This window comes from Sparus aurata, chromosome 20 (genome assembly GCF_900880675.1).
Source record: "Sparus aurata chromosome 20, fSpaAur1.1, whole genome shotgun sequence".
In the NCBI taxonomy this organism is placed as follows: Eukaryota; Metazoa; Chordata; class Actinopteri; order Spariformes; family Sparidae; genus Sparus; species Sparus aurata.
The window spans coordinates 20,583,096-20,595,933 of NC_044206.1; the positions used below are offsets into that span (position 1 = coordinate 20,583,096).

The 12,838-nt window shown below is 39.0% G+C and overlaps 1 protein-coding gene across 1 annotated transcript; it reads left to right on the forward strand.

Moving 5' to 3' along the window:
- LOC115570856 (5-hydroxytryptamine receptor 3A-like) lies at positions 1 to 12,302 on the forward strand. The gene is made up of 10 exons (XM_030399619.1): positions 1 to 86; positions 2,729 to 2,892; positions 3,770 to 3,814; positions 3,929 to 4,038; positions 4,560 to 4,729; positions 8,395 to 8,555; positions 9,336 to 9,546; positions 9,651 to 9,821; positions 10,038 to 10,075; positions 11,342 to 12,302. Exons 1-10 carry the CDS (start codon positions 47 to 49, stop codon positions 11,564 to 11,566), a joined length of 1,335 nt encoding a protein of 444 aa, XP_030255479.1. The 5' UTR covers positions 1 to 46; the 3' UTR covers positions 11,567 to 12,302.
- Positions 12,303 to 12,838: the final 536 nt, after the last annotated feature.

The window sequence follows — 12,838 nt, forward strand, 5'->3', positions numbered from 1 at the left end:
GCTGTACAAACCACTCACTGACTGGATTCTCGCTGGTCCTGCACTCATGATTCCTGCCGGCTTCCTCTTTCTGCTCCTCCTCAGAGGTGAGGTTTTTCTCGTCCTCACAGCTCTGGACAATTCACAAACCTCACTATGAACAACTTTTGTTTTGATTCGAGGCTGTTGATTTTAGATACCATTAGGGTTTAAATGAAAAATTAGCTTTCATTATTATCTTTTAACCGTGTATCCACTCAGTTTTCAGTTTATTGGACATGCCTGGCTAAAACTAATGAAGCCAAAAACAACATTGCTGTAATAAATCCTGTCTTCATGATGCTTATAATGCTTTGTTTTGGAGATAATTGTAGTTCATGTCTGCATGGTTGTTGTTTCTAATATTTTGCCTACCCTGACTGATCAAGACATAGTGGACACAATATTAGAAATGCTTCTCAGTATTATTTAATGACAACAACAACAACAACAACAAAAAAGACCAAACTGCTGTTAGATTGTAGAAAGTGCTCTTTGCATCTCCATGTTATTTAAATGAAAGGTTTGCAAAAATAAGTAAAGATAAAGATAAGCTTAACATCAATATATTTTCAGACAGGAACAGGTTGCTGTTGAGTGTCAAGTGTGCAATAACGCCTATAACAAGCTTGAATTAACAGACCTGTTAGAGTTAGTGCGAATGGATTTAGATCACAGTATATCAGATTTACACACTATGAACTGATAAATCCCACTTTAAACCAGTTCAGTCGAACCACAGGTAGACAGGTTCCCAAAATATTTAAGAGCCCAAATGCAACATTGTTTTTTTATGCTTTTCTGGACTGGATTTAAAATTGAAAGATGTTTGGGAGGTGAAATGTGACAACAGTCTTCTCCCTGATCACACAACACTGTGGCAACATGGAGTCAATTAACTAATTAATTAATTGAGTAAGACTTTAATTAATCAATTAATTAATACATTCTGAGAGGAGCTGGAAATGTTGATACCAAAGTAAACTAAAGACGTTTCATGGTTTGAATGTTTACAATTATTTTATTTTATTTGTTTTAAGCATAACCCTTTATTCTGTTTTATCTTTTTTAATAAATTAGTTAACCAAATTATTTAAAATTTGCATTTGGTTTCTGCATTGTATATATATTGTATCAATCAAACTATATACATATAGCACCTTCCAAACAAATCAAAGTGCTTTACAAGTGACTTTAGAGAATTTAGAAACTAGTGCACACCAATTATAGCAAAATTAATGTTTAAAAGATCATATATATATATATATATATACATACATATATATATATACACATACATATATATATATGTATATATATATACACATATACATACATATATATATATATATATATATATATATACATATATATATACACATGTATATATATATATATATATATATATATGTATATATATATATATATATGTATATATATATATATATATATACATACATACATACATACATACATATATATACATATATATATATAATAATAATATAAACAGTAACAATATAAACAGTAACAATGAAGATAAAACAGAATAAAGGGTTATGCTAAAATCAAATTAAATAAAACAAGTGTAAACATTCAAACCATAAAAGGTCTTTAGTTACTTTGGTATCAACATTTCCTGCTACTCTCAGATCAATGTTTTTGTTGTGCTAAAAGAGAGGAGCCAGAGGATTTGATGGGCCCTGCTGACTAATAATCTAAAAGCATTTGTGGAATGAAGCCTGGTGAAAGGCCACGTAGTGCGTCATGAACTCAAACAGCCTCGTATACGACATATATAATGATGAGAGAACTTTTGTAAAAGCTTTTCTAAATAGCTGGAAATGAATTAGGTTTCAGACACAGGGTGCTGCTGGCCATGATATTATCAACATGCATTTGGTGGTCTATGACAGATGGATCTCAAGTTGAAAATTAGATTCAGTGTTCTGTAACAATCATCGATTTAGTGGTTGAGCAGAGCTAGTCTTTATGTCTGCCAGCTCCAATCTTATGATGACTTCTGTGTGACTACAACCATATAACTGCTTATATTTGTGAGTTGGCTTGATATTTATTATTATTATTATTATTAGGGTTCCAACCCACTCAATACAGATTTTCACCCAAACAGAAAATGCAGAGAGCCAACTGATGGCGATGACTCCCTGAAGACACACAACCAACTGAGCAGGGGAACTGCAGCCCCCTTATACAGTCTCCCAGCTGACTGACTGCAGCCAGCTGTGGGAGAAACATCACAGGTGCACCCAATAGCTTCTGATTACCTGTGACCTAGATCTTGAGAGATCCCTGTTCACACCAGGAATCTCTGATCTGTCCATGACAGGTTGTGGACGGAGAGATATATATTTTTTTCGTCTTCTTTCAGTTGTGCCATAAATCACACATGTGATGTATGTCAGTGAACCACATCTTCTCACTCAACACGCTAGCATGGCTGCTAAATTGGCACATAAAAGGGACTAAAGAAAGGATAAAATCACAATATATCTGCCAATATTGACAGCCACAGAGTTTTTGTGAACAAACTTACATACAGGATCGACTCTACAAGTCACAGAGTTTGGTGGCCGTTTGATGAGGTGACATAACTAACTGTTAATAGAACTATTTATTTAGTTTTATGATTTTTGGAGGCGGTAGATGCTGATTTGTTTGTGTTTGTGTCTCTTTGTTTCTGCTGCAGATGTTCAGACGTCCGATGAACAAAACTGCAGTTATCTGGATGTTTTACGGCACTTGAACTTGACCAAAAACAAAGAGCAGTTAACCATGATCCGGCCTGTTAAAAACTACAAAGATCCAATAATTGTAACACTGGATGTGCTACTCTATGCCATTCTAGACGTGGTAAGTGGTTGCTTATGATAATAACTTTATTATAGGTTATATTGGTTTAATTTCTCTCTTGTCCTGTGACGTAACAAGATATCAAAGTCATGTTTTATCAGCTGTGTCACAGGTCAGGACATGAAGCATTCTACCTGAGGTATCAGCTGCCTGGCTCTGATTGTACTCAGCCCCTAATATACCCAGAGTCCAGATTTTTGCATAATTAGGAAAGTAGGACATAAATGCAAAACACTCAAGGCAGGCAGGCAGGCAGAAAACAAAAGCAAGCTTTAATAAGCTGGCCAACAAAAACAGGCAGGAGCAAACCAAAGAAGCATGGGCAAGACTTGCAGGAACACGAGGAACACTACAGGCACGAGGAACATTCAAGACATGGATTGGACGTGATAAAGGGTGAGGGAACAACACAGGCTTAAATACAAACTGAACCAATGAGCATATGACGTACAGGCTGAGGCACACTAAGAACAGGGTGGTGCTAAGGAGGCTGATGTGAGACGTGAGGCATGTCAGAACGATCAGGAGGAAAACAGAACACTAGGAGCACATGTGAGAATGAAGCAGAAAAATAACAAGAGACAACACAAAACAGGATATCACTGCAACATAAAACAGGAAATCAACGAACCAAGAAGCCCAAACCATGACAGATATTCTATTAAAAGCAAGGTTGCCATCAGACATTGACAGCTGATCCAAATCCAGTTAAGAATGTGTAAACAGTTGATGAAAAACTTGGTGGCGGTTTGTGCCCTGAGTGCTTTTTGGTTTAGATTTGCGTTAACTGAAGTACTGTTTGCTTATCATACTCATACTGGTGATTCTAGTGTGCCTGTTTAAAACTGTGTCAGTTAAACATCTTCTTTGCTCTTAGAGAGAGAAGGACCAACAATTGATTCCCTATGTTTGGATTGATATGGTGAGTTCTGTCTGAAAGAAGAAGACCATGAATACATTTCCACCTCTCTCTCACTTGGGAAACTCAAAGTGCATTTGTTTAAAAAAGCATTTCTTTCCTTGTTTTTATCCACAGTGGTGGAAAAATGAATTCCTTACTTGGGATCCTAATGATTTCTGCAACATTACCAGTATAACTCTCCCCACTGAACTGTTGTGGAAGCCGGATATAACTATTAAAGAGATGTAAGTTTGAATGTACGTGCATGTTCTGACACTCACAACTGTAACCTGTTACTCGTCATCATGTTATTATTAAGAAATGACACAGAAACCAAAGCATTTACATGCCAAAACATTTGACAGTTTAGCAACAGGATGGAAACACGTTTCGGTTATTACTCATCAGGATCAAACTAATATACCTGAGCCGGGCAGGTTTGGACAAAACATTGGCCACAACATTGGTCGATGTCCAGGTTCGGGTTGGTTTCGATCACGATCATCTGCCTTTGTTCTATGTAGCTTGAGAGAGATAACCCAAAAACTTAGACAGTTTTTGGGTTATCTCTCAAACACAGTTTGATCTGATGATCCAAGCAAGAATCAAAATGTTGTGTTTATTAATCTTATGTGGCATGGAGTAAGTTTACAGGTGCCATCCTCTTTTCATTCACACATCCATTATTTAACCAGAGACCTTTGTAACTTCCAGTGTTTAATGGTATGATATACTATGTGAAATTTACCCCTGTTGTCTCACTCAGGACAGAGAAGGACAGGGCCCCTCCAAATCCTTTTCTCGTCATTAGGAACGATGGTGAAATTGAAATAACTGACGACCAGGTGCTGGTCAGCGCCTGCAGGATGCGCGTTTACAAATTCCCCTTTGACATTCAGACCTGCAACCTCTCCTTCAAGTCTGTCGTACACACTGGTAAGTCTGTTGCGTTTGACAGTTTCAAACGTCCCAGAGGGGAAGTAGCAACATAATTTACGGCACAACATGCAGAGTTATCACGACCCATTTTCAAACAGAATGGAGACTTTCAACAAACTGTATTTAAATCAAAATCAAATCAAATCAATTTTATTTATATAGCCCAAAATCACAATCACATTGCCTCAATGGGCTTTACAATCTGTACAGTGAACAACATCCTCTGTCCTTAGACCCTCGATTCGAGTGAGGAAAAACTTCACATGTTGATGGAAAAAAACCTTTTTAACAGGGTAAAAAAAAGCAATGGAAGAAACCTCAGGAAGAGCCACAGAGGCGGGATCCCTCTTCCAGGATGGACAGACATGCAATAGATGTCGCGTGGACAGAAAAGAGCAACAAATCACAATTTACAAGTTACATTAACAGAAAGTCTGATACAAGTTATATGTAAAGTGAGTGGATCCAGGAGACGACTGAGCTGGACGAGGCATCACCAAGTGGTGCCTGAGCCACATGACCTCCTGTTCACCATGATTACCTGGAAGAGGGCCAGCCACACAAGATAATTAGTAATAGACAGAGAGAGGCATCAAGATTTACAGAAATATAGATAAGAGGGGATAGTGAAACAGAGGAGAGCAATGATCCAGCAGAGCCCGGGGTGTGACAATCCAGATCAGTCAGTATTTCAAGGCAGCAGGAGCCTGGAAACGGTAGATGGTCCCAGGGGGCCGTGGTCCATAAGAAGGGAGCCTGAAAGAAAGAGGGGGAGGAGGAGGAGGAGGAGGAAGCTATAGAGAGTGTAGAGAGTAGGGATGTAACGGTATTAAAATTTCACACGCGGTAATAGTGACCAAAATTATCACGGTTATCGGTATACCGCGGTATTTTCTTAAATGTCTTCAAAATGTTGAAAAAACACTGATAAATTGAAATAATTTCATCAGGATTTATATTTAAAGGTGGAATATGGAATATGAGCTGAATGCCGCCATCTAGTGTCTCAAGATCGTAGTCGCGACAACGAAAAGGCAATTCCAGCGGTCGGGTTGCCAGGTTTGGACAGGTCAGGAGGATTGAGCCGCCTCTGTTTCCTCCGTTTACTGGGTGTGGAGGTCGATGGGTCACGATCAGTATTCTCATATCTAGGATCAACGTGATATAATGAAAATAAGTACAGCAGAGGAGTTTGACCGACAGGTAACGTTAGCTAAGTTAGCAAGCGAGTTAGCTTACCGATCCAGGAGAAAGTTCACCATTTCCGCGTGTGTTTTGATGCCGTGGAAATCCTTTACCTGAGTCCATCGAGCGTATGCTTCACCGATATTTACTCTGGTTTTTGCTCTTCTCCGGTCACTCAGCTGCTGGGACAGATAACGCACCGTTCGCTGGGGCTCTGAAGAGCTTGCAGACTCCGCCATTTTACCCATTGTCAGCCTAGCTGTGCCGAGCTTTGCCAAGCTTTGCCGAGCATTGCCGAGGTTGCGAAATTGGCAACCCGCAACGCCGGCCGCTATTTGGCTGGTATGATGTAAACAGGAAGTCATTGTCGAACCCGTCAAAATTTCTTAAATTATTTATTTCAGACTAGATATAATTTTTCAAGGAAACGCATTACTTTTAATCTGCGCCCCTCTAAACGCCCCGTGGATGTATTATTTTTGAAAAAATATAGCTTTTAATAAGCATATTACATATTCAACCTTTAAATATATTTATTATATATTAAAATAGTCCAAATCCAAAACCTTAACAAAACACTGCAAAATCAACATTAAATAATTATAAAAGAATGTATCAAAACTGTGCAAAATAGGTCATTGGCTTTTTGTGATGAGGCAGCCTGTTTTTGAAAAGTGTCCTTTAATGTCTGCGTTACAGTGGTAGAATGAGATGTAGTGGCAGCAGCACTCGATTGGCCAGCAGACCCTCTCTGTGAAAAAAATTAATAGAAAATGTCATTATTAATTATTACTGTCATTGTTACTTAATACTAAGGGTGCAACCAACAGATCACAAAACTCACAATTTAGATCACATCACTTTTGTGAGGAACAGGTTGGATAATTTTTTAGATCAAAACAAAAAGGATTCTTGTTAAATTAATTATGAATACTCTATTTTGGCTCTTATTTCTATGTAGACACATGTTATATTCACCATTTTATATTATTCTTCATATATAGTCTATTCTACAAATAATCCACAAGTGTTATATATTTCTGATATTACTTATATAATGGCTGTCTGTCTCTCTGTCTGCCTGCTCGTCTGTTGTCAGTGGACTCGGTCAGTCTGATTGGTCCGATGCTGCTGAGCCACAGGTAGACGCTGCTCAGATGAACGGAGCTGAGATGAAAGTCAGTCATCTCAGTCAGTTTGCGTTCACTAACTCAGTCCACCCAGTACGTGTTTGTGTCAAATCCTACTCACTGCAGCTCTGCATCAATATTTGGAGAATTATTAGGTCGACTTTAAAAAGTGAAATCTACTATTACTAAGCGGTTCAGATAACGTGCCAAATCACTCATCAACTTCGTTCAGTTATACCACTATCTGGTCACTTTACATTAGTGACAACAGCAAATTAGACAGAGAAAACTCGACATACACATACATCATGCACCCGAGCTTAAGGTAAGCTTACCTTGCAGTCGTTGAACAGTTGCGGGTGATGGTCGTAAAGTGAAAGTAAGTAAATTGGATGTGTTGCCGCCCCTCGCACAGGGGCGGTTCTAGGGAGGGGGGGGCCAATAGGGGCCAGTGCCCCCGTAACTCTGAGTCTGGACCCCCCTGTGGCCCCCCTGACAGGGAGTCTGCATTAATAATACAATGACAGATTTCTTGCAATGATTTTGTTCTGAAGGGAAAAGCAGAAATAAAGTGTCTCAGCAGTTAACTACCCAATCAAAATTGCTGAAATTGTAAACACTGCTTTGTCTCAATGAGGGATTTATCCTTTTTTCCGGGTTGTATGTGCCCCCTAACAAAAAAGCCGGCCCCAACCTGGCCCCCCTATTAAAACTGGTCTAGAACCGCCACTGCCCTCGCAACAACTTTCTTCTCGCAGCTCCTGCAGACAGGGCTGCCATCCTCAACCAGCTGTCCTGAGCATTCTTATAATAACCACAATACGCCCAGACTGCAGATTTGGTTCTCTTTGAAGGCGGAAAAATGCTGTGAGGACCGCTACTATCACGTCCTTCCTCCGCCATGTCTTCTTCACTACATAACAAGCGCACGTTGCACGCAGTAACCTTCACCATCGGGAATTTTACCGTGGTTTACTGTGACACCGGTAACTGTTACATCCCTAGTAGATAGTGACACAGCTTGCAGCTTGTGGGAACAGAAAACAAAAACAAGGTTAGAGAAATGCAATATTGATCAGAGAAATGCGATATTGATCAGGTGCTGGTCCAGAGACATTGTGACCTTTGTAACTTCCACTGTTTAATGGTAAGATATACTATGTGAAAGCGCTAAGTGTTAAACTCTCTAAACACACAGCATACGTCACAATAAAAGTCAAAGTGAGTTTGAATGAATGTGTGCTTTAATGACTTTGACAGTTTTTCATCAGCTTATCGCTCATATCATACAGTCCTTCTTTGTTAACCTGAAAGAAAATGTCAGTTTTATTTTATCTCCCACCGCAGACAAGGAAATACAGCTCGTCGGGCATTTAAACTCTTCAGAGATCGTCAAGCGGACTCACAAGTTGATGCATAACCAGTACGAGTGGCTGTTTGTCGACATGACGGTTCACAGTAAAAACATCAATGTCTTTGACTTCCACCAAAGTGAGATCATTTACACTGTGAGTATTTCCTGATACAGACACGCACAGGCGGAAAGTAAACATTTTCCATGTAATTTTCCACCTCAAGTAATCACATCAATCAATAATCAAAAGCATTATTTTGTGAGTCTTTATATGGTTTATCCTGTCAATATATTTCAGAGGGAAGCACTGATTCATTTATTATTTCCCCTTGATTTTATTGATTGGCTTGAAGTGCAAATGCAAAACTAATTTCAGTTTTTCTATTTAAAAGGGTTTCCATTCCCCATTTTGAGTTTCACATTTGATGTTTTCCTAATATTCTTGTTTCCATTTCTATTCTTGGATTCATCTCACCAGTTAAAGCCTCTACATTGAGCATTTCCATTCAAGCATTTATTTTAAATCTCACTTTTAAGTTGCTTGTGTTTTTGCCCTTACATGCGAAAGACTTGCATATGTTGCATATTTGAGCGTGCTGTCATCAAAGCACTGTCACGCCTCTTGCACATCGCATAGATGACAAGATCATGAGAAAGCGTGATCTATGATTTGAATTGGCAACGAAATACATTAATTTTACATCTTAACTTCTCCAGCACCGACAACAGTACCCTACGTTCATTCTCAACTTCTACCCCAGAATGGTGATCCCCTTCATAACTCGGGTGCACCACTGTAGATGTGGACAGATAAGGAGAGATTAGCCGGATCCCGCCTGCTGCCTTTATACCTGTAACACCAGTTGCTTCAGTTCAGCCTTTGCCAGATGTACAGTACAGGTCATCCACCTGACCCATGAACATCATTTCACAGATCTCCATCAAGAGGAGAGCTGGCCTCTACATCATCAACTTCATGCTGCCCATCCTGTTCTTCGTGGGTCTGGACTTGGCCTCCTTCATGATCTCAGACAGCAGTGGCGAGAAGCTCGGCTTCAAGGTCACTGTGCTGCTTGCCGTCACCGTCATGCAGCTTATTCTGAACGATATACTGCCGTCTTCATCAAACAGGATTCCACTCATAGGTAAAGAAACTCATTCTTTAGTCTTATATGACAGCACTTTATATGGGATTTTCTGACTCACTGTGTAGTTATTTGTCCACATTAATGACGATGCCTTCCTTTAGCGTCCTACTGTATTGGGATTTTTGGTTTGATGATGCTCAGCCTCCTGGAGACGGTTTTGGTGATGTTTCTGTTGCATAAAGACACGAAAGAAGAGGCGAATAAAGAACAAAGCATGATTGAGGACTGTGGGTATAAAGAAGGCGACGTCAGCATCAAAAATAATTACTTAGGTGAGATTCACGATCATAGGAAAGTCACACATCTGGTGAATTTGCAAAGCAGCATATAAATTACTCTAGATGTTCATTTCTTTGAAAACAGTCACATATGAAAAGTCTAATACAAAGCACTTGTGTTATTTTGAATATGCACTAAACATGTTTTGTGTACATCTTTTTCAAAGTTGATAAATGTTTTCACTGTGCCTGTCTGTGATGTTTCTCCAGGTGAAACACCATCTGAAGTGCTGCCGGTGGTCAAAGAGGTCAGGGTCAAGTTTTTACTTGTTTAAATATAGGTTATTTTTTCACATGATTAGAAAAAATCATGTGTTTATCAGGACTGCTTCATCCTGCAGAGATAGTCCTTATAAAAAAGGGTTGAACAAAGCATGATTGAGGACTGTGGGTATAAAGAAGGGACTCCTCCATCAGCTAGAGACATGACTGAACACAGACATTGTGTTCTGAGTAAAAAAACAGTGAATTAAAGATGACTTTATTTTGTTTAAGTGTTGTACCACCAGGCTACCACCAGAGTGTCTTCTTTCCTCAGGCGGTGAGACTCCACATTGTCCTCAGCACACCGCCATAGAAAATTAACCCAGTGACAGAAGAAGTTACCAGAAGTCATAAAAGTAGAGATATCATCCAAAAATGTTACCCAAATGAGTTGTACTGAGTATTAAAGTATCTGATATTCAATGTAACGAAGTACCAAAAGGAATTTTCTGGCAAAAAAAAATCATTTTTGATAGTATTTAAACTACAAATAAAAATAACTTATACTTATATTTACATGTAAGTAGATACTTTATACTGTGGGTGTCCTGGATCTGATCGGATCTGATATTCAGCATTGTCCTGATTATCAGAATCGGTGGGGTTTTATAGTTGTTGTTTTTTTTTTTTATGAATCAAAATGTGCTTATTTGGCTTTGATGCAGCATACAATCTGCAAAGTAACCTCTAACTAAAATCATTAAATAAACTTAGCAGAGTAGAACATACGATATTTGCCACCAAAATGTAGTGGAGACTGTGGTGCATGTGCAGAACGCAGAGGCCAGTTCAGGTCTTACTAAGGCGTATACATGAAAGAGTAAATCGACTCTGCATTATCTGGGTGTGTTAGTCCGATTTTGAGAAATTCAACTAACATGTTTGCATGGACTTCAAAGTCTGGATTAAGTCGGACTAACACAGTAGTCCAGTCATGTAAACGTACTGACTGTTCAAGGCACAAAGCACACAGCACAAAGCACACAGCACAAAGCACACAGCAAACAGCACAAAGCACACAGCACAAAGCACACAGCACAAAGCACACAGCACAAAGCACACAGCAAACAGCACAAAGCAAATAGCACAAAGCACACAGCACACAGCACAAAGCACACAGCAAACAACACAAAACACAAAGCACAAAGCACACAGCTTAAAACTGAAACAGAAATGGGTATTTCAATTGTTGCAGCTGAATTAACAAAAATCACGTATTTTAACCAAAGTTTATTAAACTACTTTTTCAGGAAAGCAGCAGCCAGCTGATGGAGGAGTCCCGTGACTTTGAAAAGCTGTCATATGAACTGAGGGGGTTGGTGAAAATGCTCCTCAACAGCAGAACGGAAGAAGCAAGGCCTGCTGGCTACTGGAAGGGAGTGTGTAAAAAACTCAACAAAGGGTTTTTCATCTTCTATGTCATCGCTTTAGTTCTGTTTTTAGTCTGCATGTTTTACAAGTGGAATGTAGAATAATCACAGCACAATAATTGAATGATAGTTACCAGAAGTTGTAAACGCTCACTGGGTCACATTAATCACATGTACTATCCCAGTGCACTAATATGATCCGAGGTGGTATATTGTTAACCACAGTCCTCATGTACAAGAATTCCACCTCTACAGACATTGAAAAAACACAAATAAAAAAGAGCATGCAGGTGTTTTGGTGTCAAAATATGCATGTTATTCTACATAGATGTATCTTTAACATGGGTAATTCTTATAATCCAACCTGAAAAATATTGACAACATTTACTTTAGTACAAGCAATTAACAGCTTAACATCTACATGGCAATATATCTCACACCACACTTAAATTAAAATGTTCGCAGCCATAGCTAACACTAACATTATACATTGACTATACTAAAATTTTGATGTTATTTTGTGGTTGTCCTTCAAAAGGTTTTCCAGACATTCTACACATGTAGCAGTCCCACTGGGTAAGACTTGCTGTCTTCTTTTGTTTTGGGCTGACTTTCACAATCCCTCTGGACTGATTGCAGTGGATTCAGATCACCTGTGCGCAGAGTGGGGAGACTGACTCCTGAGTTGAAGCAGATCGGGACGTTCCCCTCACGGCCAATCAGGGTGTGACGATGCCCTTTTGTGAAGGCTTAAGAGAAACTCTGGACTGTTTAGGCCCCTATTGAGATTTCTTTGTTTCCCCTTTTCATTGTAGCTGCCAATAAACTATGCTTCTTGCATCAATTTTGTCAACTGTGGATTTTCTTTTGTTTGTTCATATTATCTCAATTGAACCAGCTGAAACCCAAGCCCCTATACACCACTACAGTTTATAACATTATATTTCATTGGAGACTTGGGAGCTTGTAAAAACGCATTTCAGTTTGATTATCCCTGGAGGAGCACTTGTTTATTATCCAATTAGTTGGCATTGGGCATTCCCCTGTAGATGCCTTCCCTTGAAACACATAATATTCTTAAATACAAAAAATATGTCCTTCTAAAGAAGTTATGAAGAGATGTATGAGACTCTTTCTAATGCAGAAATAAACAAAAACAAAACCATTATGTCTGATTTGTCCATGTATGTCTTTGTAAGAGTGATGAGAGTGAACTGAAACAGTAAAGATGCTATCAGGAAACCAACACAATGAACTGAAAGTGATAAATTGCTCCCCAGAGCGGAGGGGACCTGCAGAGTTGAGTCAAACTTCTCTCCGTTCATCAGTCAGAGCGAGCACTTTCACATAAGTAACCACAAGATCCATCGTTGACAT